This window comes from Harpia harpyja, chromosome 8, assembly GCF_026419915.1.
Source record: "Harpia harpyja isolate bHarHar1 chromosome 8, bHarHar1 primary haplotype, whole genome shotgun sequence".
Taxonomy (NCBI): Eukaryota; Metazoa; Chordata; class Aves; order Accipitriformes; family Accipitridae; genus Harpia; species Harpia harpyja.
In genome coordinates this window covers 36,239,414-36,261,456 of record NC_068947.1, presented here as the reverse complement: position 1 = coordinate 36,261,456, position 22,043 = coordinate 36,239,414, and the positions used below count along the sequence as shown (strand labels likewise).

At 46.1% G+C, this 22,043-nt stretch overlaps 1 protein-coding gene and 1 long non-coding RNA gene across 6 annotated transcripts in view; one reads left to right on the top strand and one right to left on the bottom strand.

Moving 5' to 3' along the window:
• The window catches only part of LOC128144727 (uncharacterized), a 35,471-nt gene that overhangs the window by 1,480 nt on the left and 11,948 nt on the right, over positions 1-22,043 (top strand). Inside the window, exons 2-6 of one of the 4 annotated variants that reach the window (XR_008236173.1) lie at positions 6,024-6,148; positions 8,897-9,039; positions 11,990-12,476; positions 19,391-19,551; positions 19,715-19,915. This is a non-coding gene — a long non-coding RNA (uncharacterized LOC128144727). Of the gene's footprint in view, positions 1-5,695; positions 6,149-8,896; positions 9,040-11,989; positions 12,477-19,390; positions 19,552-19,714; positions 19,916-22,043 lie in introns of those variants that run through there. The other 3 variants (XR_008236172.1, XR_008236170.1, XR_008236171.1) reach the window with 3 other exon arrangements.
• GJA5 (gap junction protein alpha 5) lies at positions 1,024-20,210 on the bottom strand. 2 transcript variants are annotated; one of them, XM_052793902.1, is made up of 2 exons: positions 19,932-20,210; positions 1,024-3,885 (listed from the first exon to the last, which is right to left on the bottom strand). In XM_052793902.1, the coding sequence occupies exon 2, from the start codon at positions 3,830-3,832 to the stop codon at positions 2,723-2,725; it is 1,110 nt and encodes a 369-aa protein (XP_052649862.1). In that variant the 5' UTR covers positions 3,833-3,885; positions 19,932-20,210; the 3' UTR covers positions 1,024-2,722. The 2 variants fall into 2 exon arrangements, with proteins under 2 accessions (XP_052649862.1, XP_052649861.1); XM_052793901.1 differs by lacking the exon at positions 19,932-20,210 and adding an exon at positions 14,633-15,144.

Sequence of the window (22,043 nt, the reverse complement as noted above, 5' to 3'; positions counted from 1 at the left end):
AGCAAGCTGACACCCTAGGGGATAGGCATGCTCGGGGCTGTGCACACACCAGTTAAAAACCCCAGGCCTGCAGGACTGATCCTGCCTCCTTGCTGCACTGTGTGGCTATGGGTGCTCAGGTGGCATCCTCCTTTCTGAGCTGAAAACCCCCAAACCAAGGCTCCTTTAATCTTAAAGGGTCCCTGCAGTTTCTAACACAGTTAAAGGTCTTTGTCCTGGTGTCCTCATCGAATTCTGGTTTCATTCTTTATGCCCCCTCTCAGGCTCCTTGCTGGGACCCAGTACTTTACTGGTCTCCAGCTTCCCAGCCTGCAGAGTCCCATGGGATGGGAGATTGTGTGGAGAAAGGAAGGAAGGGCACTTCCTTTGGGTGGACAGGGGGATCCAAGGTCAGAAGGAGGGAGCCTGTGAAAATCAGAAAGTGGGAGCAAGGGATGAAGTTCAGAAGAGAGGCATCAGCTGGGGGAAGAAAGGGTTTTCTTTGGGCTGGGCAACTACATCTTAAGAGAGTTGAGCACCCCCAGGAACTCTTTGCAGAGTTCGTTAGCAGTGGATTCTCAGTGTCTCTCAAGACCTTGCCTCTTAATAAGCCTTTCAGGGCCCTGTTACTGCATGGACAAGCCATCAGATGCTCAGGGGACAGGTTTTGCTACCCTTTTCCTGCTGAGTTGGTCTCACTTCGCAGGTGGCTTCTCTGGGTGCAGAGGTGTGCTTAGGGGATGCAAGGAGGGAGTGTTTCCATTGCAAGAGGATGGAAGCTCTGCTCTCTGGCCAGCTCTTCCCAGTCTTCCTTGGTAATGCAGGGGCAGGCAGGGGAGCTGGAGGGGGTTTCTGTTAGCCAGTCAATCAATCATTTTCCAATGTTTATTATTTATCCCCCTGGCCAAGCCCTCCCCTCATCCCTGCCACTCTGGGCGATGGGAATTTTTGTGATCTCTGAGCAGCAGAGGCTGGCAGGCAGCCTGATCGATGCTAGCAGCTCTTTCTCAGCCACATGAGAGGAGAAACATCAGCAAGGAGAGATGGAGTTAGAACTTTATTAGGAGAAACCTAGGCACAATTAACTATTAAGAAATACATGTATATAAAACACCTTACAAACAAAAAAATGGTTTTCCCCCTCTGTGTGTGTGAATATGTATGTATATGTACAGGGAACTGTACCAAAGCTACCTATGTATCAGGAGCAAGGATTCACAATCCCTTTCAGTGGCCCTAAGAGAGGGAATGGCTCAGTCCCCCTCATCAGCTGGTCCCCGGCCATTCGCTCATGCAGTCCAATATTGGGAAGCTGTGGCCTGTGTCCAAAAAGGCAGCGCAGGGTAAACAACGGGGAGCAGCTTAGCTCTGTTTAGCAAATCTCTTTAAAAGAGGGATGTCAGCCCTGCACTGAGAAAACATACCTAGAGTGGGAGCTGCCTACAGACCTCAGCCACCAGACTGCAGTGTTGGGCCCCAATGGCTTCTCTGAGAGGCTACAGTGGTGGAAAGAGCTGGTCCATGGGTGGTTTCTTATGCCATATGTGCTAGGGATGGAGTGGAGATGAAGATGACCTGATGGCAGAACAGGGACTTGCTGCAAGGACAAATATCTTGGCTTGCGCTGGCTGGCAGGCTTGAGAGAGCAGCCAAGAGCTGAATGTTGTGCAGGATCCGGAGAGGACTCTTGCTCCTTGCAAAAGATGCTGAAGTGTTTTGGTGGGTTAGTGAGAAGAAGACACAGGCCATACCTCTTCTGCAGATAAACAGAGGATGTTTTTCTCTCAAGTGGGCTGCTGGCAGCACCCTTTCAGCAGCATTCAGGTTGCTTGAAAGATGAGTTTAAAAAGGGAAAACCACTTTGTTTCCACATGATAATTCCTCTCTTCTACTGGTAAGATATCTGTTCTCACAGGAGAGTCTCTATTTCTGTTAATGGATGTCTTGCTTAGAACTGATGACATAAGTATCTTGGGAAAATTCCCTAGTCTTCATCAACTGGTCATCTAAGCGATATCCCTGGGGCCAGTCTTCTGCGCTGACTTAGGAATGAGGAAGGGATTCCAATGTTGGACATGAGGCAGCTGTGCATGGGGCACCACGGACATCCTTATTTGTGGGGAAGAGTTCTATACACAGTGTCAAAAAATTCAAGTAGGGTTTATTTTATAGGTAAACTGGTATAAAATATCTGGGCTCAGGTAGAGAAAGGGACAGTTAGAAAGAGCGAGAACAAAGCAGATGAGAAAGTCTTTCAGAAAGCCTACCGGTGTGTTTCTGCTCCCTGCAGGTGAGAGAAGCTTCAGGTCAGTATAATTGCCAAGCTGATATAGCGAACGTTGAATAGACATCAAAGAAGATGCAAGGGGGTTGAGGTCCAGTCAGTCTGTTGAATGCAGTGTCACGGTAGATACCTGATGGGCAGCCTCAGGAGTCTGCTGGTCTGTGCTCTACCAGGCTAAAGATGGTGAGTCTCCAATCTCTGTGGGTCCCATGAGGAAAATATGGCCGAGAGCTTCACATCTCGAGATCGGTGCTTCTCTTCCATGCGTGTCTCCCAGTGGCTGTCCCCTGCCTTAAGCTGTGAGAGGTGCTGTCTGCAATATAACAATGGTGTTCACTGAAAAGGAGCAAGAGGGTGTTAAAACAGAGAGAGCTTAGTGGCAGAAGACTGGAGTCCGCTTTGCAGAAGTTTTACTAAGTGCTAAGACTGCTCCTTCTCCTCATCCCTCCTGGAGACAGGTCACACAGACAAATCATCTGACCTTGCCTTGCTGCTGGCACGGCTGGTCTTGCTGAACCGGCGTTTCTCATTGAAGTAGTTCTCGGGGAAGGCGGGTGCCGCACATTCGTTGGCCACCTCTGGACTCTCCACGTAGCTGGACTTAATGAAGGGCCCTTCACCAGCGGCATCCTCCTGGCCATGGACTCTCTCAGTGGCGAAGTTGGCGGTGTTCTGCTGGGAGGCCGTCTTGTTGCTGAAGGGGCTGATGAACTTCCCGTTGGGACTTGACAAGCACTGGTTAAAATCTGGTGGAGGTGTGTATGTCTGGGCCCTTTCCACTTGCGGGGCAGACTCCAATCTGCTGGGGACTGTGCTGGGGCTGGGTTTGTAAGACCGGGAGCACCTCTCTTTGGCTTTCTTCCAGCCCAAGTGGTACAACTCAGCCAGACTGAGGAATAGGGAGAGCACTGCCACAGCCAGCATGAAGACGATGAATACGTTCTTCTCTGTGGGACGGGAAACGTAGCAGTTGACAGGGTGGGGGCAAGGTGCCCGCTGGCAGATATACAGGGTCTCCAGGAAGATCCCGTACAAGATGTACTGTCCTACAATGAAGGCCACTTCCATGGCAGTGCGAATCAAAATGCTGTAGACGTAGGTGTTCAGCAGACTGCCCCTGAGTATGATTTTGCCTCCTGATTCATCCCAGCAAGACAGCTCAGCCTTCTCTGCCACGGGGCACTTCTGCTGGTAGTATGTGTCACCGTTGTTTTTCATCTCACGGGCTTCTATTTCTGCCTCCTTCATCTTCCTCTTCTCCTCCATGCGCACAGTGTGCATTGCATGGCCCATGTATACTAGAGATGGGGTGGAGACAAAGATGATCTGGAGGACCCAAAACCGGACATGGGAGATGGGGAAAGCCTTGTCATAGCAGACATTCTCACAGCCAGGCTGCTGAGTGTCGCACATGAAGTCAGACTGCTCGTCCCCCCAGGAGGACTCAGCTGCTGTACCCAGCACCAGCATCCGGAAGATGAAGAGCACGGTCAACCAGACTTTCCCCACCACTGTGGAGTGTTTGTGGACCTCCTCGAGGAACTCTCCCAGGAAACTCCAGTCCCCCATTTCTGCTCACCAGGAGGGGTGAGAAGTGTTGAAGGGAGAATTGGACACAGCCTCTGTGGAAGAAAATAGAAAAGAGTGGTTCTAAGGAGGGTTAGGAAATGCCCAACCGGGAATGCATGGAGTGAAATGATTTGGTTTGTGTGAAAGGAAATGTTTTCATTTGACCTGAAATGAATGAGGTCTGGTTTGCTGAAAACTTTGTTTCACATCCACTGAAAACAATGCTTTGGGTTGGTTTGGGGTTTTTTTTTATTCAGCTACTGAAACAGAAAGTGATCTATTTTGCATAACCCAACTACAACCTGTTAAACGGGCTGCCAAAACTTTGAGGGTGAGCCGGATTTATTCCTGGTTCAGAAAGTCCTTTCACTGCGGTCTGCATATTGTATCCTCTGTGGACTGCATAGTTAAAGCAGCAGTCATCTGTCTGCAAACTGTGCTCTTGGGAATCCTTAATGGGCTGATCCCCTGGGAGATAAGACTGGAGTCTACAGCTTGGTCTGAGCAGTGCCTTGGCACTTTCATATGTTGCCTTTGTGCAATACCTGCGCCCTGGAACGTGAAGTGCTCGCAGCTCTGGACTTTGTTTCTGAGCTCGATGCCATTACTGAAAGAAATGCAGAGAAAACCTTCCTGTTGCCCACCTGCCCCTTGCCCATAGCTTTTGCTTTGGTTTTGCAGTGTTGCCAGTTGCAAGTGTTTCATTTACAAGTTGCAAATGGTTTGGGGAGTGTTAAGACTTTTGGTGAGCTGTGCCAGTCCTGTAAACCTAATCTGCTGCCACCATCATGCCTCTCTCAGAGGGAACTGCTGCAAAATCTACATGGTGGATCTCGCTTCGTCCTCTTTTTCTTAAGCTCTGAAACAAAATTCACAGTTCAAATGACACAGACAAAGAAAAAAGCCTCCTTTGAAATGCCTCCCAAGGACCAGCAGCTCCTGGGAAGTGCTGTTTGGTAGGTGGTCTGATGAGAGGAAAGGTTTGGTGGGCTGGTAGTAAGATTGCAGTGAAGATGTTGGAGAGGCTGCTTCTGACAGATTGTTTCTGGCCAAGTCACTTAACCTCATGGATAAAAAGAGAACGATGGGTTTAATCCATCTTTTGTGGGGCTCTGTGGGAGTGCTTGAGCAATCACTTCATCCAGTTATATTCACCATACTTACCTTCCCAGGGCACTGCAAAGCTCTCCCTTGTGCATGAGTTAAGGGCTAGGTGCTATAAAGTGTGCAATATTACCTTGGAGATAATATTCTCCCACAGTCGCTCTTTTTTAAAATATCCTTTTAATAAACAAATGAAGAACTTAATCATCATCACAATGAAATATTAAAAGCACTAGACAAGGTAAATCCCAAAGCCGAAGGGACCACATTGTTAACTCCCCTTCTTTATTGTCCCTTGTCTTGTCTTTAAGAGCCAATTATTTTTACTGTACAAAGAACGTCTGTGGAGAGTAGACACTGTTAAAAGCTGAAAATTTACTGCAGCAATATTGTGTAGGTTTCCTGTGAGCAAAAGCTGGAGAACAGAGAGAGAGACTTGTTGGGGGAACAATATCCCCTCCTCTGGTTATGTGAGTGATGTAATTTAATGTAGCAGCGCACGATGATTTATGCTATCACTTGTTTATATGCGGTGTCCATCTGCAAGGATGGATGGGACAAAGATCGAAGGTTGAATCCTTAAACTCCTGGTGCTGCTGAGGGCTGCCGTGCAGAAAGGCGAGGATTGCCCGTGTAAGGAGACAGGGAGGTGACCACTTGCTGCCCCGCCGCCTGTCCGAAGCCGTGTGAGGAGGGAGAAGGGGCATACCGGGAAGCAAAGGATGGGCTTTGGCTCTTGCCTGCTTTGGCAGGTATGCTGCAGTCATGCTCATGTGGATCCTGGTGGCTGCTTGGCGTATGCAGAAGCTTTCATCTGCTGCCAGCCCAGAACTGGAGGAGCAGTAACACAGAAAATCAGCTAGTCTTTCTGACTCCTCTTGTCTGCACTGGTAAAAACTGGTGAATGTGTGGGTCTGTCTTACCTTCTGAAATGGCTTTAGTGCAGTTACTGCACTCTGGAGAAATTAGCATATGGCTTCATTCTGTGAGCACCAGGGGATTAAATACAGGCAGATAAATCAGTGATGGGAAATATTTACAGGCTGTTGCACTGAAATCAGGGGTTTTAATATTTTTTTTTTCCCAGAGCGCAGACAAGGCAACCAGCTACCTACAGGTACGTCTTGTGTCAATATACTGTAGCACAACTGTACGAGTGAGATATTCCTTCCAAGACAGCACGAACAATGATGGGTGTCCTCATTTTTCCAGGTGAGCTTATGTTGTTTGCAGGTGCCCCTATTGCTCCTGCTGTTGTTAGCTGACAGATGCCTTTTCTTAATTCACCTTGCTTGTTAGGGTAAAAATGAACAGAGTTCTCCCTGGCTGTGCCAAAGGCTGAGTTTTCCTCCCTGCCATGGGCATGTGCAATCACAAACTGAGCACCTCTTCCCATCAGTTCTACCACGTGCAGGTAGTTTGAGGTTTTACTATGGCTTGTTTTCCCTAGGGAAGCCTACTAAACCTAGACACTCGCAAATTGTAAAAATCGGTGTGTACAGAACACAAAGTAAAGCAAATGTAAGTACAAGAGGAGTCCAGAAACAAAAAATGCTAACGGATGCGAGAATAACAGTAATTCACCTGCCTCACACATGCACAAAATTTTCCAAGAGGATGTAAACGAGAAGGATCCAAGGCTGGCAGCCATGAGGCTTAGACTAGATAATAGGGCCATTTTCTCTGCCCTTCCCTGCTGGCTGCTCCCCTGCACAGGCTGTTTAAAGGAGGGGCTGCCTCAAGATGCCTCCTGATCATCTTGGTACAGCCCTATAGAGAGGTGAGGTGGCTACTGCAAGGGAGTAGGTGGCCACAGAATAATGGGGTTTGGAAACCAAGAGGAGTTTCTCTTCTACAGCAGTGTTTTTGGCTTAGACGCTTTTTAGTTATTAGCGAGTTATTGCAATGCCACACCACTGGCCTTCTAGAACAACAGAAGAGAGCATCTAGCTCTCTGCTGCCAGCAAGCAAAGAAGGATTGTTGTCACCCCCTGACAGCTTTTCCTGGCTATGCAGGACTGCCTCTGACCTAGCCTTTCTCCTCAGGGCTTTACTATTCTTGGGATTTTTCCATATAGTTCCCTTTCCTCATTCCCAGACTACTGTTGTCCTCGCATGCTTTGAGCTCTCAGTGTGTGAGCATCTGTGGCCTTTTATATTCCTAGTTTGGACTCAGTCGGACAAATCTTGTCTCACTCTGGTGTGACTCAGCAAAAGACACCTCTGGGTATCTTTGCAGGGCCTCAGCACCTGATAGAAGACTGTCTTGACAGCAGAGTCATGCATCTTCGTGCAGAGTCGTAGGCTGGGCCACTGCCCAGCAGTGCTTTTGGCTGACAGCTTTCTGCTGGATCAACAAAGGAGCTGTGCACAGTCATGGGATCTTGGCACCGGGAAACGCGTATGTGACAAAGAGCAGCACAGCCTGGCACAAACCCAGCGACGTGGCCGTCCTGGCTTAATCATCACCTGAAATGCTACTAAAGCTGGGGAAAACCGAATATCACACCGCAGGCCAGGCGTGGAGTCCACTCAGCTCCGGGCTGCCTTGTGACTGCCAAATTCCATGATAAAAATACCCCAGCGGGGATGGCACCTGCTGGTATGCCCGGCTGGCTCGCCAGTCACAGGCTGCTCTCTGCCATTCCTTTTTTGCACTACCTTCTTCTGTGGGAGGGGAAGCATCCATTGCTCTCGGAGCAGTTTTGCCCATCCACTTGGTGATGCTGCATGGTCTGAAGGACAGGCAAGCGTTTCACATCACGGCTTCTTGCTCCAGCTGGCGCACTCCTTCTGGTTGGACTAGCCAGGGCTTTGAGGAACAGCTAGGAAATTCACACCAGAGAGCCAGAAGGGCTGTTCCTGTGCAATCATCATCTTTATATGAGTTTATTTCCCTGGGGGTTGTTAGGAAGAAAGTTTTCCCCTCTTTAGAAGACAGGCGAGACTATCAGCAGTGATATAAATAGCTGAGCTTGACACTTCACACTAACTTTTCCCACAAGGAAAGTGACAGGAGGTCGCCATCTCTGCAGGATGTTTCTAAAATAAAGTGGAGCACCTGATTATAACACTGTTTCTGCTCTCCCTTGCTGGGCTCACCTCTTCCCCTTGGCAGGTCCCAGGGGTGCACAGAGAGGCTCTCCGAGGAAAGCTCCTCCAAAGCACGGTTCCCAGGGAGGAGGAAAGTAACAAAGTCAAAGCCCTTGTATTTTTGCCCAATCTGCATGTGATTTGCTCAGCTGGATACAAGTGTATGTATATGACAGTTAATCAGATGTCCCAACGAACCGGAAGGCTGGGGCCCAGGGGCCCAAGATGTTTTGAAGAGGCTTACACACCAGACATGGGGCTGTGTGTGGAGGCCATGCAAAAAGTCCATCCCCTCTGAACTACCAAATGGGGAGGCAGATGTCTCTTCTAGGCACTGGGCACATGAGATGTGACAGCCCTGTGCAGTGGCCAGCTGTGGCATGGTCAGTGCCTAGGAATTGCTTGTGGCCTTCCTTCCTCCAGCTGTGTCACCTCAGAGCAGGTCCAGGCCAGCATGTGGCACAACAGATAGCTACCATGGGGGGCATGGGGGCAGAGACCTTTTCCCCTGTATTGACAATTGTCAGACTGCAGCCAGACCTGAGTGGTCCCCGCACTGCAAAACTGGCTGCTCACACTGTAGACACTTGGGAAGGACACTTTCAGCTCTGTGCTGGAGGTCAGCTAATGCTGCTTTGCTCTACAGCTATACCTTCACTTAAGGATCTCCAGCCCCCCATTAACAGTAGTCCAGCCTCACAGCATCCCACCCAGTGCAGATGCTGTCATCTTTATCTTGCAGATGGTGATCACCGGGGTACAGAAAGGGCAGACTGCTTGTTCAAGGTCACTGTGGCAGAGGCAGTCCAGGGACAGAGCTCAGGGGTTGTGACTTGCAAACTTGTGTCCTTTTTTCTGTCCTCTTAGACTTGGTGATAGCGACACAATGCTGCTTCTACAGCACGAGAACATCTGGTTCTACAGACTGCAGACCTTCTCTCCTGTGCCCTGGGACAATACTGTTGTGGTCACCTGAAAGAAATCCCCCTTGTGCTACCCTTCGACAGCAGGTACACCTGGCAGAACCAGAGGTGTGGGTTTGGGGGGGGGGGTTTGGTGCTTTTCTAGGAGGTCAACATCTTGTTATTGCTGGCAGAGCCCGCAGCTGCGGTCAGTGCCCAAAAGGAAGAACCAGCCTATTCAGTGTACATATACAGTGCTCCTTTGTTGCCAGGACCTGGTCAGGAAGCATTTTGGGGGCACATGGCTTACAACGTTAAAAGATGAATAAAGTTAGAAATGCACTGTACAGCGTGGGTGTGATGCTTTGAATTCCAGAGGCTTTTCAGAGCTTTGCAACATAGATCAATGCTAAAGCCCACCTCAGCATGTATCTTTTTGTTCACTGTTTAACGACATTGGCTCCTTCATACGTGTATACAATAGACAAGCAGTCACTCATTAGGCATTGTTTTCCAAGCACTGTCCCTCTGGCTTCATATGTGCATGCATGTGCTTATGGTAAGTTTCTGCCTGAAATAGGCCAGTTCTTTAGCCAAATTTGTAACTCTCATCTGTGCATGGATCGGGACTAAATAGTTTTGTACTTTTGTACTTCTTTATGCTTTATTAAAAAAAAGTCTGACGTGTTTGCATAGGTTCCTTTCTAGCTGCTTGGGTTCAAAGTCCTGTGCTGAATCAGTATCAGGGAGAGTGACTTTGACTCCAGTGCTAAAGTCTCATGGAAGAGGCAGGGCTCCATGTTAACAGCTCCTGTCCTAGAAGACAGACATCAAATGTTTCTCATGTCTCTGCTCCTCCTGAGTTCACTGCAATTTCTGGAAGGGCCATGCTGGTATCCAGACCACTGGCCCTGCTTGCAGTTGCAGACAGCTTGTTATTCCTTCATGAGGTATGCTTTCCCCCTCCTCTCCAAATGTGGAAAATCTCAGAGTTCACAAAAAAGAAAGTGGGTGAGAAGATAAGGGAGTTGAATGACCCGTCACCTCCTGAACACACACCCACCCTGACGCACACAGACACCCAGACAGAGGGAAATCACTCAACACCTCCACGTGTGTACATCAGGAATGTGTTACACACACGGAAGACAGTACTATGTAGAATATTTTCATCTGAAGTAACGGTGGAAGCTGCAGACTCCCAGTTAGCTGAATTTTTATTATTTGTCTATCCAGCCCATCTAATGCTATTTTTTCTCCTCCTTGGCCATGGTCAAATTGTACTTTCATATATCCAGACATTAGGGCCAAGCTCTGCCTGATGTAGATGCAGGAGACCAAGAACAGAAAAGACCTTGAACTCAGATGAGTCAAGCTGAGCAATGAATTTGTCCCACTGTGTGTGAAAAGCCTGCATCAAATAGTTATGTGATAGTGGTATCCAGGCTTACATTTTGCATGGAGGGAGCACCCTCTAATTCTCTTGGGATTATCTCTGTGCCTTAGAGAAACATGGTTGCTTAGAGAGCCCAACAAAACTGGACTTGGGATAAGCTAAATGAAGGCTCACATGTGCTTTTTGCTAGAAAAAACCATCAGTTTTCTCTTTGATGTAAATGCTGCAAAGAGGCTAATGGATATTACTCAGCTTACTCCTTAACTAACAGGATGAAGAGCATCCAGTTCAGGATTACAGAGCTTGATGCTCTTTACAATTTCTTTATCTTTCCAGGGAGAAGCTAACTTACATGAATTTGCAGCTGATGCTAAACTGGGCAGTACTGTATACAGGAGAGAGGACAGCCAAACAGGGCAGAGGGAACTCCGGAAAACAGAAACATGCTAGGAAATTTGGGGACTGCTGTAGTAAAGCAGTTCCTGAGCTCTGCTAAGAGAAACTGACCTTAAGCACTGCTTAGCCAGTGGAGGAGCCTGGTATAAGGAGACGTGGAGGTGATGGCAGGCGTCACGTTGGGCCCAATATAGCAGCAAAAAAACCTGTCCATGTGATTTTAGGCTGGTTCATAGACTGCATGAGATGCAACTTGTTATAGTGTTGAAATAAAACAGACTGGAGAGGTAGTGGGAGAAGGAGAGGGCTCTCATTCAGACTTTTCCCATCCTTTCTTCCCTCCTCTCCCCACAGTGTCTCCCTGCCTATCACTTTCCCATTGCTCTCACACACTCAAGCTTACCCCTGCCCCGAGCCTTGCTTCAGCTTTTTGGCAATTTTGACCACTTAACTCTCTACAGCACCCAGACTGCTAATGCTTTCAGCTTTAGAAAGGGGAAATTTTCAGTAACTATCTACTTCCCACTTAGTACTACCTTGTCAAATCTCATTTCTTCTTTCTTTCAAAAAATCCATAGGATTCTCTTCATGCTCCAGCCTCATTGCTGTATCCTTGCCTCAAGTATTTAATTTCTCATTCATGGCAAAGTCTGGCGATAACTTGTGAGTGGATTATTTTATATACTCAGTGTATGTACATATATATGCACATTCCTCCCCTCCACCCCCCCCCCCCCGCCCTTGAAAACAACCAATATTAAATTTGCAAAACCCAGCAGTAGGGAGTTAGGAAATGCTAGAATTACTGTTCTCAGTCATCTTAATTCAATCTCTTTGTACCTGTGCCTCATAGCTATGAGTCTTTAACCACATCCTCACATTGTCACCTCATTCTTTGCACAGGATGCCTGCCTTATTCTGTGCCAGCCTGGCTGGGGCTTTCTTGAACAGCAGCTATTCAATGTTTTGTTTTCTCGTCATTGTTCAGTGGGTGGCCTGTGCCTCATTTACAGTACATTATTCAAGTCCAGTTCTAAAGACAGAATTATTAGTTTCCTCATGGGTTTTCCTATGGCTTTCATCACAACGGTATCTGATTGCTTCACAATTACTAATTTACTTATTTTCATTACCACCTCGAGGTGAGGAGATGGTATTAGATCACCTCTACAGCTGAGGAACTAAGGCAGTAAGAGATTAAGGTAAAAAGTGTTCATTAATTTTGGAAGCTGTTTGGAGATGTTGCTAATCTGGGGTTTTTTTCAGTGTACTTAGCACTATATAAAGTATGTTCAAAGCAGAGCTCTGTCTGGTTAACGCTGGAGTGGGAGAGTTTATCACTTCCACCAGTTGGACCACATCTAAAAGTCAGACATCCAGAAGATGAGAGACACCACTGAGGGGCCATTTGTGAAGAAATGTGGCTTAAGTAATTTGCCCCTTCATGACAGAGGAAAGTGGAGTAAGAAGCAATAATTAACCTCAGTCCTCTTGGATAGCTTTATCTGACTTTAAATTGGAGACACTTTTTCTATTCCCTCCCTTCTTTACCAGACATCCAAGTGCAGTTGAAGACCCTGGAGCTCTGCAGCAGTCACCCTCACCGGACTGCTTCACTGCCCGAGTGACCCTGTGCCCTGGCCAAGGCATCTGTCAGCTTTTCTGCTTCTAAGGGAGAGGAGTTTGTATGGAAATTCTCAACCATTCTCAAGGCATGTCCAAAATGACAAAGATAATGAAGAAAGACAGAAATGTAAGTAAGTGTAAACCCCTTAGTTCTTACATTAAAAACCACTGACCCTTCTTTAAAGATACACTAGAGAGATTTAGAAGCATGCATCTCTATATTCATTACATGCTGTGTGGCATGAATATTTGTTTGTTTCAGGAAAGAGCTGGCATGCGAGATTATTGTTCATAGAGATCTCTGTTGCTTATCAACAGCAATAAAAATCATTTTTTTCCCTCTTTATGAATTCTTAGCCCAAAGGTTGAAGTTTCTCTGGTGGCTCCTGGGAACTATTTCTAATTTTAAGCCTCTGTCCTCATGCCTCATACAACAGCACCCAAGGTGTAGAGCAGTCTCTGAAATGTGCTCCCTAATGACAATGTATAGTGCTGAATTACTCATTCCTTCTTGTCTATTTTCAATGCTGTGAGATAAGTTAGAAAACAAGGGCAAACGTGCAGAATGTGTGAAATCTGTCTGAAGGTCAAAAAGAGAAGAGAGGCTAGGGTATGAAGTTCTTTATTTTCTGGCAAGATTTAAATTTTTCATGTGAAAGTCCGAAATACTAAAATATTGTGATAATATATACCATTGAGTGGAAAAAATCAACAACCCTGAATAGTTTTAGTAGCAGGAATACTTAACATAGTTCCCAAGTGACCGGAGCCTGATGAGTATTTTAAACCCTGAAGCCTCAGGAATTCTCCTAAACTACTGTTCTGCTCCCAAGGAAAGGGGGAAGAAAGTTAGAAATCTTCTGCACTCTTCTCAGAGTGGATTTGGAAAAGACCAGCAAATGCAGAATTGTTTGGCTTCTGGTGCAAATACTGAATACTAAGAGGCTTCTGAATAACAGTTTAACCTGCTCCTAGCTGCACACACATATGCATACGTATATTACATGCATTAAGTTCTTTAGCCTTAAAGAGAGAATCACATAGGCAGCAGTAGGGAAAAACTCTTACACATACTGCTTCTCTGAGGTATTTTGGCAGGTTTATTAGCATGGAGGAAGAGTTCAACAATTAAGGCTCATTCAGCTTGTGACTTTTTTAGCTGAAGTTTGTCCAGAAATGCTACTTACACGATTCTCTGATGGTTTTTACAGTACTTCAGGGACAGAAGCAGTTTACCTGAGCTGTTAAAATCAGAGTGCCACAAAGCTCATTAGACATGAGAAATGGCCAGTAAAATGACCCTTTAGGAAATCAAAGGAGTCACCACAGATCAGAGGTGGCAAATAGCAGCAACCTTTACAGTCATTGTCATTGCTTCTTTCCAGGTGGATGTGTAGGAGTACTGTGTTTTCAAGCTGGACTACTGTTTGAAATATGTGTTGGCAATGCTAGAAGTATTAAATAATGGAAATGTAATTGAATAATTATTCCAAGTACAAAAAGGGGAAAAAAGTTAGGAAGGCAAATAAAAAGAAGCAGCAGCTGCTAGTGGGAGAGGGCGTTTGTCCCTCTAGGTCTGTGTGCCTCTCTGCTGAGGCTGCCCTGGGCAGTGTTGGGATGGAGAAGAAAGGCATTCTCCCTGCAGCGTGCACAGTACGGGTGACTGGGAGATACGAGCAAGGCGCTTCTCTACATTTGAGTTACATTCCCAGGCTCCATGTCACAGACCAGCCAGGATGCAGTACTCTCAAGGAACAGAAACTGCAATATTTTGAAACCATCCTGTGCACTTCGGAATATAGGCGGTTCACGCAAACACTTGATAAAGTGTTTATACCCTGAGAGCCTCTCATAGGTAAGAGTTCCCTTCACCACCCTCCCCTGAGCAGCCAGACAGCATGCTGAAATGGGATCTGACAGAAACTGCAATTTGCACATTATACTGTCTGAGGATACTTGGGGCTCTTATCCTGCTTTCCTGTACATTGAAATCTATCGGTATCCATGTTCATTGCAGGGAGGCTTCCTTGTCATTTCTGTAGCTGCCTGTGGCAAAAAGAGTTTAATTTTTAAAATGTCCCAAGCCCATCTTGATATTAGTGGGAATGTTTTGGAGAGAAATTGAAAGAAAAAGTAAATTTCTTAAGTTATTTTTGGCCATCCTTCTTTTCCTGCCTCACCAAGTCCTTCTCTCCCCTTATGCTCTTTTCCCCTTAAGTGTGACAGCTTGAGCTGCCATCAATGCTTCTGCAGTTCTGTTATTTCCCCCTCATGGTTACTTACCTTATTTTGAGTATTTTGTCTTCTGTCTCCTTTCCTTGCTTTAGCACTTTTCCTTTCTGCAGTTGAGTTGGACTCCTTGTTCTTCTCAGTTGCTTGGTTTTATTCCTTTAATATGGTCTCTCTCTCTTCCTCTCTTTTTCTCCACCCCCTTTCTGTGTCACTTTGTCTTCCCCACTGCCTCTCTGCCTTTCCCCCTCTTCTTTCTTCACCTACTTTTCTTGTCTTTCCCACCCCCTCCAGCTTAATCTTTCTATTTTCAAACCTAGTTTCCTGTTGTTTTTCCTTTAAAGACCATGGATCTCATTCCTCCTTCTCCATTCTCAGCCTCTCCCCATGCCACCCTCCCCATGCCGACAGGATGCACTCGCTGCCGGCTTCGTGCTGTCCCTTCCATTTGCCGCTACTGCTGTTCCTTGCACCTCCTCCCCCAGATAACATGCCACGGTCTAAGCCTTCCTTAAACGAAAAGAGACAGGGTTGCCCCACAGTTACACCAGCCCGATCCTGGGAAGCTTTTTCCATGCAAGATATCGATGAAAGACATTTTTCTGACTTGTTCAAGCTTAATCTGGCAACGCAGAGTTCATGTGGAGCAGCGTCTTCCACCTCTTCAAATAACATAGGACTTGCTCTGCTGGCTTGGACCACAGGCCCAGCACAGCTGCAGCCTTGGCCCAAAGGGCACTTGATGCTTCCCAGGAGGGTTTTACAGGCTCCTTTACTGATAAATAGAGAATAACCTGCCTGCCAGGAGAGGTGTTTTTTGAGACACCCCCCCCCCCCCCCCACCTCCCTGCACGCACAGAGTCTGGCACGTGAGCATTTGGGCCTTTCTAAAAAATGCTTTTGGCACATAAAGTGTCTAGAGGTCTTGTATTTCATGTATGTGTCAAGTCGAGCCTCTGATTCCTGCACATCAGGCCCCAGAGAGGAGGGTTAATCAGAGATGCCTTTGGGCTTTGATAAAGGCTGGTCTCAAAGACCCAGTGTCAGGAGAGTGAGATTTGCACGGAAGACTCTGCTACCCTGAGAACTGGCTTGCTGCGCACAACCTTTGGCGGGTGTCCCTCCAGCAATCCTTCCTGGGCTAGATATCTCCCATCCAGAACACAATTGCCCAGTGGTCCCTATGCAGCAGCTAGTGTAGATCATGAAGCAAAAGCAGTCCAGAGACTGAAGCACAGGGCTGGCAACTCTTCTAATCATTGTTCTCCCACTAATTTAGTATCCCCTTTAGTCACAAGATTGAAAGCCAGCCTACATGGGGACAGTGCTGTGCAGAGGCTACCTCTGGAGGCATGTCCTGTGTGGACACACTCACTCTGAAATTAAAAGTGCAACTCCTTTTCAAGAGGGCTGAATCCTCACTGATGGGTAGTGCAGGACATACAGTGCACAGTAAATTCCCATAGCAGCTCAGTAAACTCCTGGTATGGAGAAATCCATAGTCATTTGCCACTTCAAACTTCTAACTTCATTGAAAGGCTTTCTGTGACTTCAAATTAAACAGGAATGTTTCTGGAGTTGTTTCTCCCTCTCCTCCCTGGCAGTTGTATAGCTCTGATGGAACTTCATGGGAAGGAGAATATCACTGTGTGCTTTCGTTTTTCTGGAGTAATTTCCATAAAGCATTATTATGTAAAGTCCTGTTGATTTTATGCCAGTGAAATTGTCAAGGACTTCATTATAGAAGTGTCCAAAAAAAGGTGTTAATAATACAGATCCAGCTCACAGATGGCTTTGGGATAGGCTAGCTAAGGCTTGTCAAGTTTTTCTCACGTGCTATAGAGAGGCAGGTCCTGCAAGTGAGCTGTCTGAAATGTAATCCCCTCCCTGCATGGCTGACACTTTGCTGTACACTCAGGGTGATCAGGTCTGATTCTCCCTGCTCACTCCTTTGTGTTTCCTATCCCAGTATTGTTCCTGAGTGGCATACTCATTCTCCCACAGTTAATCTCTGAATCCAGCAGATACAGTCTAGTTCTGTTGAATGAATGAGGGAGGGGAGAAGGTTTCTGTCCAATATATGCATCATGCATGTGAGGTAACTGTTACGAGCTCTTTTTGGTGGTGGTGGTAACTATTTGGATTTTGATGCACAGAAAGGAAATGGGTGAAGGCAGACAGGGAGGCAAAAGACAGAAAGGTGGGTAGAGGTGTTGTATGGATACCTCAGCCAGCACCTCAATGTGTCGTCCCTTCTCTTCTCTACTGCACCCTCTTCAAGGGAAAACAGAGGTGTCACGGCAGTTTCTTCAGCTCCACAGCTAGAGAAATAGCTGTTTTGCCTGCTGGTAAGCTGGGAAGAAGGATTTTTCCTCCCCTCCCCAAGAGACTGCTATGCAAAACTTGTAGACTTGAGTGAGGAGAGCAAGTGGAAGAGAATGCTCCCCCAGACAGTGGGAATGAGGAGAACAGCTGACAGCTTGCCATGTGCAGCTTGCAGATCTCAGCAGTTTATGATGCTGTGGAACAGATTTTGAAGGAAAGGAGAAATAAAGCCAGGAGGTAAGGGAAAAATAGGGCAACATGTACCATCTTTTGATCAAAGGTAAATAGCTTTCTTCGGGTAAGATTCCCGACCCTCTAGGTAAAAGAAACATAGCAGACCTTATCTACCTGGACTTCAGTAAGGCATATGATATGGTGTCCCAGGAGAAGCAGATTAGTGGAGAAGATTCAGCTGAAGAAGACAGGGATTATTAGAGAAATCCTCAAGTGGGTAAGAGACTGACAGAATTGAGACAACAGTTCCCTAATAGGTTGAAGGGAAGTTATCTGTGAGGCTGCTCAAAGATTGCTCTTAGGACTGATCTTTTTTAATATTTGTGTTAATTACCTTGGCACTGAAAGTAGAAATGCTAATGAAACCTGCTGATGAACAAAGCTGGGAGGTATTGTCAGGACAGAGGTGGATTCCAGCACTAGGAGACCTGGAGGCTTTTTGTGACTGGAGTGATCGAGGTGAGGTTAAATGAGAGAGTGCAAAGTCACATGCTAGGAACTTGTTGCTCAGAGAGTAACAGGAATCTCTTTTAGCAACTGGGAGTTCCTAGTTGGCAGGACTGAGATGGGGAAAGTCCTGGGTGAAGGTCACCAAAGGAGGAGGAACCAGCAATGCTATGTGGGGGTGAAAAAGGCAAGAGAGCTTTCAGGACGTAGCAGTATTTCCAGTTGTAGCGAGTGAGATTAATGCTGTCCAAGAGGACGCGAGACCCCTCTAGAATATTGCGTGCAGTGCTGCTCACCCACGTTCAAGAAAGATATTCAGCCTGGAACAGGTGCAAAGAAAGGCAACGGGGTGATCAGAGGGACAGAGGGTGTCTCTTGGCCAAGAGTATGTTTATTTATCAGTCACAGAAGTGACTGCAGGGAGATGTTTTGAGCTGATTTGAAAATAGATGCGGTACCAGTCTGAGTTTTCTGCATTAATTATTTTGCACTGAACTTCATGCTAGTGCAGCTACCCAAAGTAATTAAAACATGGTGTGATGTGCCTGCAGGGTGAATACTATAAGGGAGCTTAGTTACTTAGTCTGGCAGAACAAAGGTTAAGAGAGGAAAAATTTGCTGCCTATAAATACTTCTAGGAATTGGGGGTTGGGAGTGCTAGGGAGAGGGAGAGCTACATAAGCTAAAGGACAATGTGGCACAAGAATAAATAGAAACAAATTGGCTGTGAATGAATTTAGGTTGGAAATCAGAAGGTTTCTAAGCAACAGAGCAGGGAAGGAGGTGCTGGAACAGCATTCTAGTAGCACAAGTGAGGGCGGAAGCCTAATGAAATTTAGGACAGAGCTTAGTAAGTTTAGAAAAGGCCATTTGTTTTGTACTTGCCTGTTATTCAAAGGGATTGAACCTGATAAGCTAAGAGGTCCCTTTTTCATTCTATTTCCTGTACTTGCCTTATTGCCTTATCAGAGCTGCTCCCTTTCACACAGAAGCCAGGTAAATCCTGAATAGAGTTTGTGTGATGAGTTTTTCGGCATTGATCCCATGGATATTTAATGGAGGATTCATTCTGTGTCAGGGATTTAAACAAACAAAAAGAGCAAGCTAACACAATGCGTAGAGAAGGTCTGCAAATATGCAGTAATATAGATGAGAGCTCACATATGAAAGAGCTTCTTCACATAAAACAGATGTTCTTGGAGCATCTGGCTTTGCTGGAAGGCTGTTTCAAATGCGAGTAGATTGTCTCCTGAGATTTGAGAACTTCAAGAGACTGTCTGAAGGGAAAATGTCTTGTACTTTCCTGCCATTACCGAGGACTTTGTGCTTGGGGAGGATATCAGATTTGTGGCATTGGGAAATTTCAGAGAAAAACACCACCCAACAACAGTTGAGATAGAAACTTCTCATATGTATTTCATCTCTGATGCCTGGCCACATCACTGCACTTATTCTGATTTGTCATATTGTCCCATGCTAGACAGGCACCTCTAGTACCTTCTCTAAAGCACCAATGGATGGTACCTTCCTGGTGAAACATTTTATCTAAAATCCCCATGCGTGGATATGATTGAAAGAGAAGGAGGGAGGGGGAAGTCCTCTGTTATACATTAGACCTCTGGAGACAGCTTGAAGGCATCCTCCAGCAGGAGGCAAATTCCCAAGGGGTCCCTGGGACCAAGGGAACAGGATTAGCATGTGACAGTGGGCCCCTGAATGAGGGGGAACAGTTTTATAGTCACAGTTTCTTATTTAGTTAAAAATCCCAAATTATTCCATTATAGATGGATGTTTTCCCCTTCCCAGCCCAGAGTACCAAACCAGCACAGAGTGAGAAAAGAGGAACCCAGAAACAGCAAAGCGTGAAATGTCACTGTGTGTCAGTCTCATTTGCCAGTAAAGTTTTCAGCAAGAAAAACTGGAAGAGGTTTTCATCTCACTGAGGAGAAATGACCATCTATCCCAAAGTAAATGCTTAGCTGTCAGCTTTATTTTACTGGAAATAAAGCACAGCACTCTCGCAGCTACTGCTTCCACTTTTCAACTCTGCAGCATCTCTGAGTAGTTGAGAAGTGCTTTGCAAATGATAATGTAATTACAGCTCCTATAAACACTCTCCTTGCTTTACAGGTGGAGGAACCAAACCACAGGGGGCATAAAGGATTTGACCAAAGGATCAGCAAGTCATTTTCAAGCAAAGAGTCCTCACCTGCTTAGCCACCAGACATTCATCTTGTCCTGTAAACTTCCAGCTAGATGAATTGCTGCTTTACAAAAATATGTGTGTATACATATATACATGTATATGTTTCCCAAAGTGAGAAGAAAAGAAAGAACAGACCTTTACCTCTTTTTGCTGAGACTGCACAGGTAGAGGGAGGAGCAGGTGAAGTTGACTGAAGGGTGAGCTTTAGCACAGCCCCTTGGTCTTGCTGGAGCCCACCTCTCTGTCAGTGTTCGGCTCCCAGAAGAGATCCGTGTCTGAGGGAGAACACTCTGGATAGGGTAAGCAAACCCCAGTCAGCTCCCAGGAGCTCAGCCTCCTGCTATGGTCTGACACTGGCTCACCGGCTGGAGGTTCCCTCAAGCCTGGAGGACCGATGCTGGGGAAGACTAGCTCCCGAGCTGTTCCTGACATGCACTGGCAGCTGTCTGCCTGGTATTCTTTTAAAGAGTCTTCATGGATCAGGATAAAAATGTGATCTTACGCAGGCAGCATTGTAAGCACAACTTGGCTCAAGTTCAGCTCTTCCTCTGGCTCCCAGCTACTCTATTTTTATTGAAGGAATTTGAGGCTATCAGAAAGGAAGTCAAATTGTTTTAGGAAAACAATAGAAAAGCAACTTGAAGTTTATTAGCTTCCTGCCCAGGGCCTGGGACCAACTTGTCAAACTTATTGGAGCAATGGCAGAGCTATTTATTTAAAAGGGCTAGCGACAAGACTCAAAATTTCGTTCCTGTTTAGGCCTCAGTGGAAACAAAGGAAAGCCATAAAATAATATCTGAAGGGAGCAGATGGCTAAATGGTAAATGGTGCAAGTAAGGTTGGCCTGTGAGCCATTTGTGGTGTTCACCAGTGCAATGGCTTTCATGGGATTTTGTTACTGAATGAAAGCCAGGGCTTGCATTCATAGGCTAGCCCCATCAGCCCACATTCCTTATAGTGGCTGGAATTTTCAAATGGAAGCCTCACACCTAAGATTACAAATCTGGCAGGAAAAGGTCTTCATTTAGAGCTACTGAAAGGAGCAAAACAATATGGTAGGTCTGCAGAAGAGCCAGGAATAGAGCCCAGGTGTCCCTGATCCTGTTGGACTGCTGGACCCCCCCAACTGTAAAAAATATTTATATCCTTTAGAAGCAGCTGCAGTCTGCTTCCCCATTCAGCTACCCCAAAGTAGCAGTGCCGTTAAGTCACTGAAAACATGCTGGCATGCGGCTGGTGAGAAGAATGGACAGCCAAGCTATTAGACTCACAAGCAGAAAGTGTCTGTGCTGCCTAAGCCTTTCTAAGGAGTTTCATCATTTGCAAGGAAACAAGAAGAGAATAAAACAAGTAACGGAGAAGCATTTAAAACTCTGCTTAATGCAAAGCCATATCCCTTTTTCAGAGGGCGCTCTGCTAACTGAGTGTTTAACCTGCTTCCAGGGAGCATATAGGAAGAACTCACCTCTCCTTTCAACGGTGCAGCAGTAGTCTCTAGAAAGTCAGGCGCTGAGAGGTACTGAGCCCGCAGAGCTATGCACACAAGCTTTGAACAACTCAGTAACCACTTTTCAGATGAAAGGAAGAAGAGCCCACCTCAAAAATTCTCTTTCTTCTTCTCCTCATTAGCTTAACTAAAAGTGTGAATGCAAAGCTACAGTTTTCTCCGAGGCCTAGGGCAATAATGCATCTTGTATCGGCAAGTGGTAGAAGATCTTGGTTTATATGTTCCTTTTAATTTATCCAGGTTAGATGCTTATAAGAGGGTCAAAGTGAGTGCATGATCTCAGGAACGGACTAAGGAACTGGGTCTTAAACTTGGTAGTTTTAATGTAAATGCAACAATCTTGCATTTGTTTAAGATATTCTTACAGCTTTTACAAGGTTTCTCTAATTTCTGTCTGAGATATTTCCTTGGTAAACAAATCAGCCAAAGAAGCACACAGAGGAGTGCAGCATCCTAGTTCATTACAGTCCGTAGGCGTTTACTTAATTTTAAGTACATTCTTGAGTTGCATTGATTTCAATGATATTTAATAGCCTGGAAGTTAAGCACCCTACGTTGCCAGCTAGGCCAGCTTTGCTGGGGGAATTCCGAGGCAGACAGCAGCTAGTCGATATACTTCTCAATCGCCTCTGCTGTAAGGGATGCCACATGTAAATCACATGATGGTGCTCTGGCAATGGAAAATATTTTATCTGCACTTATTTGGAACCTGTGTCATCTGGACGGGTATAACTTAATTTGTACTT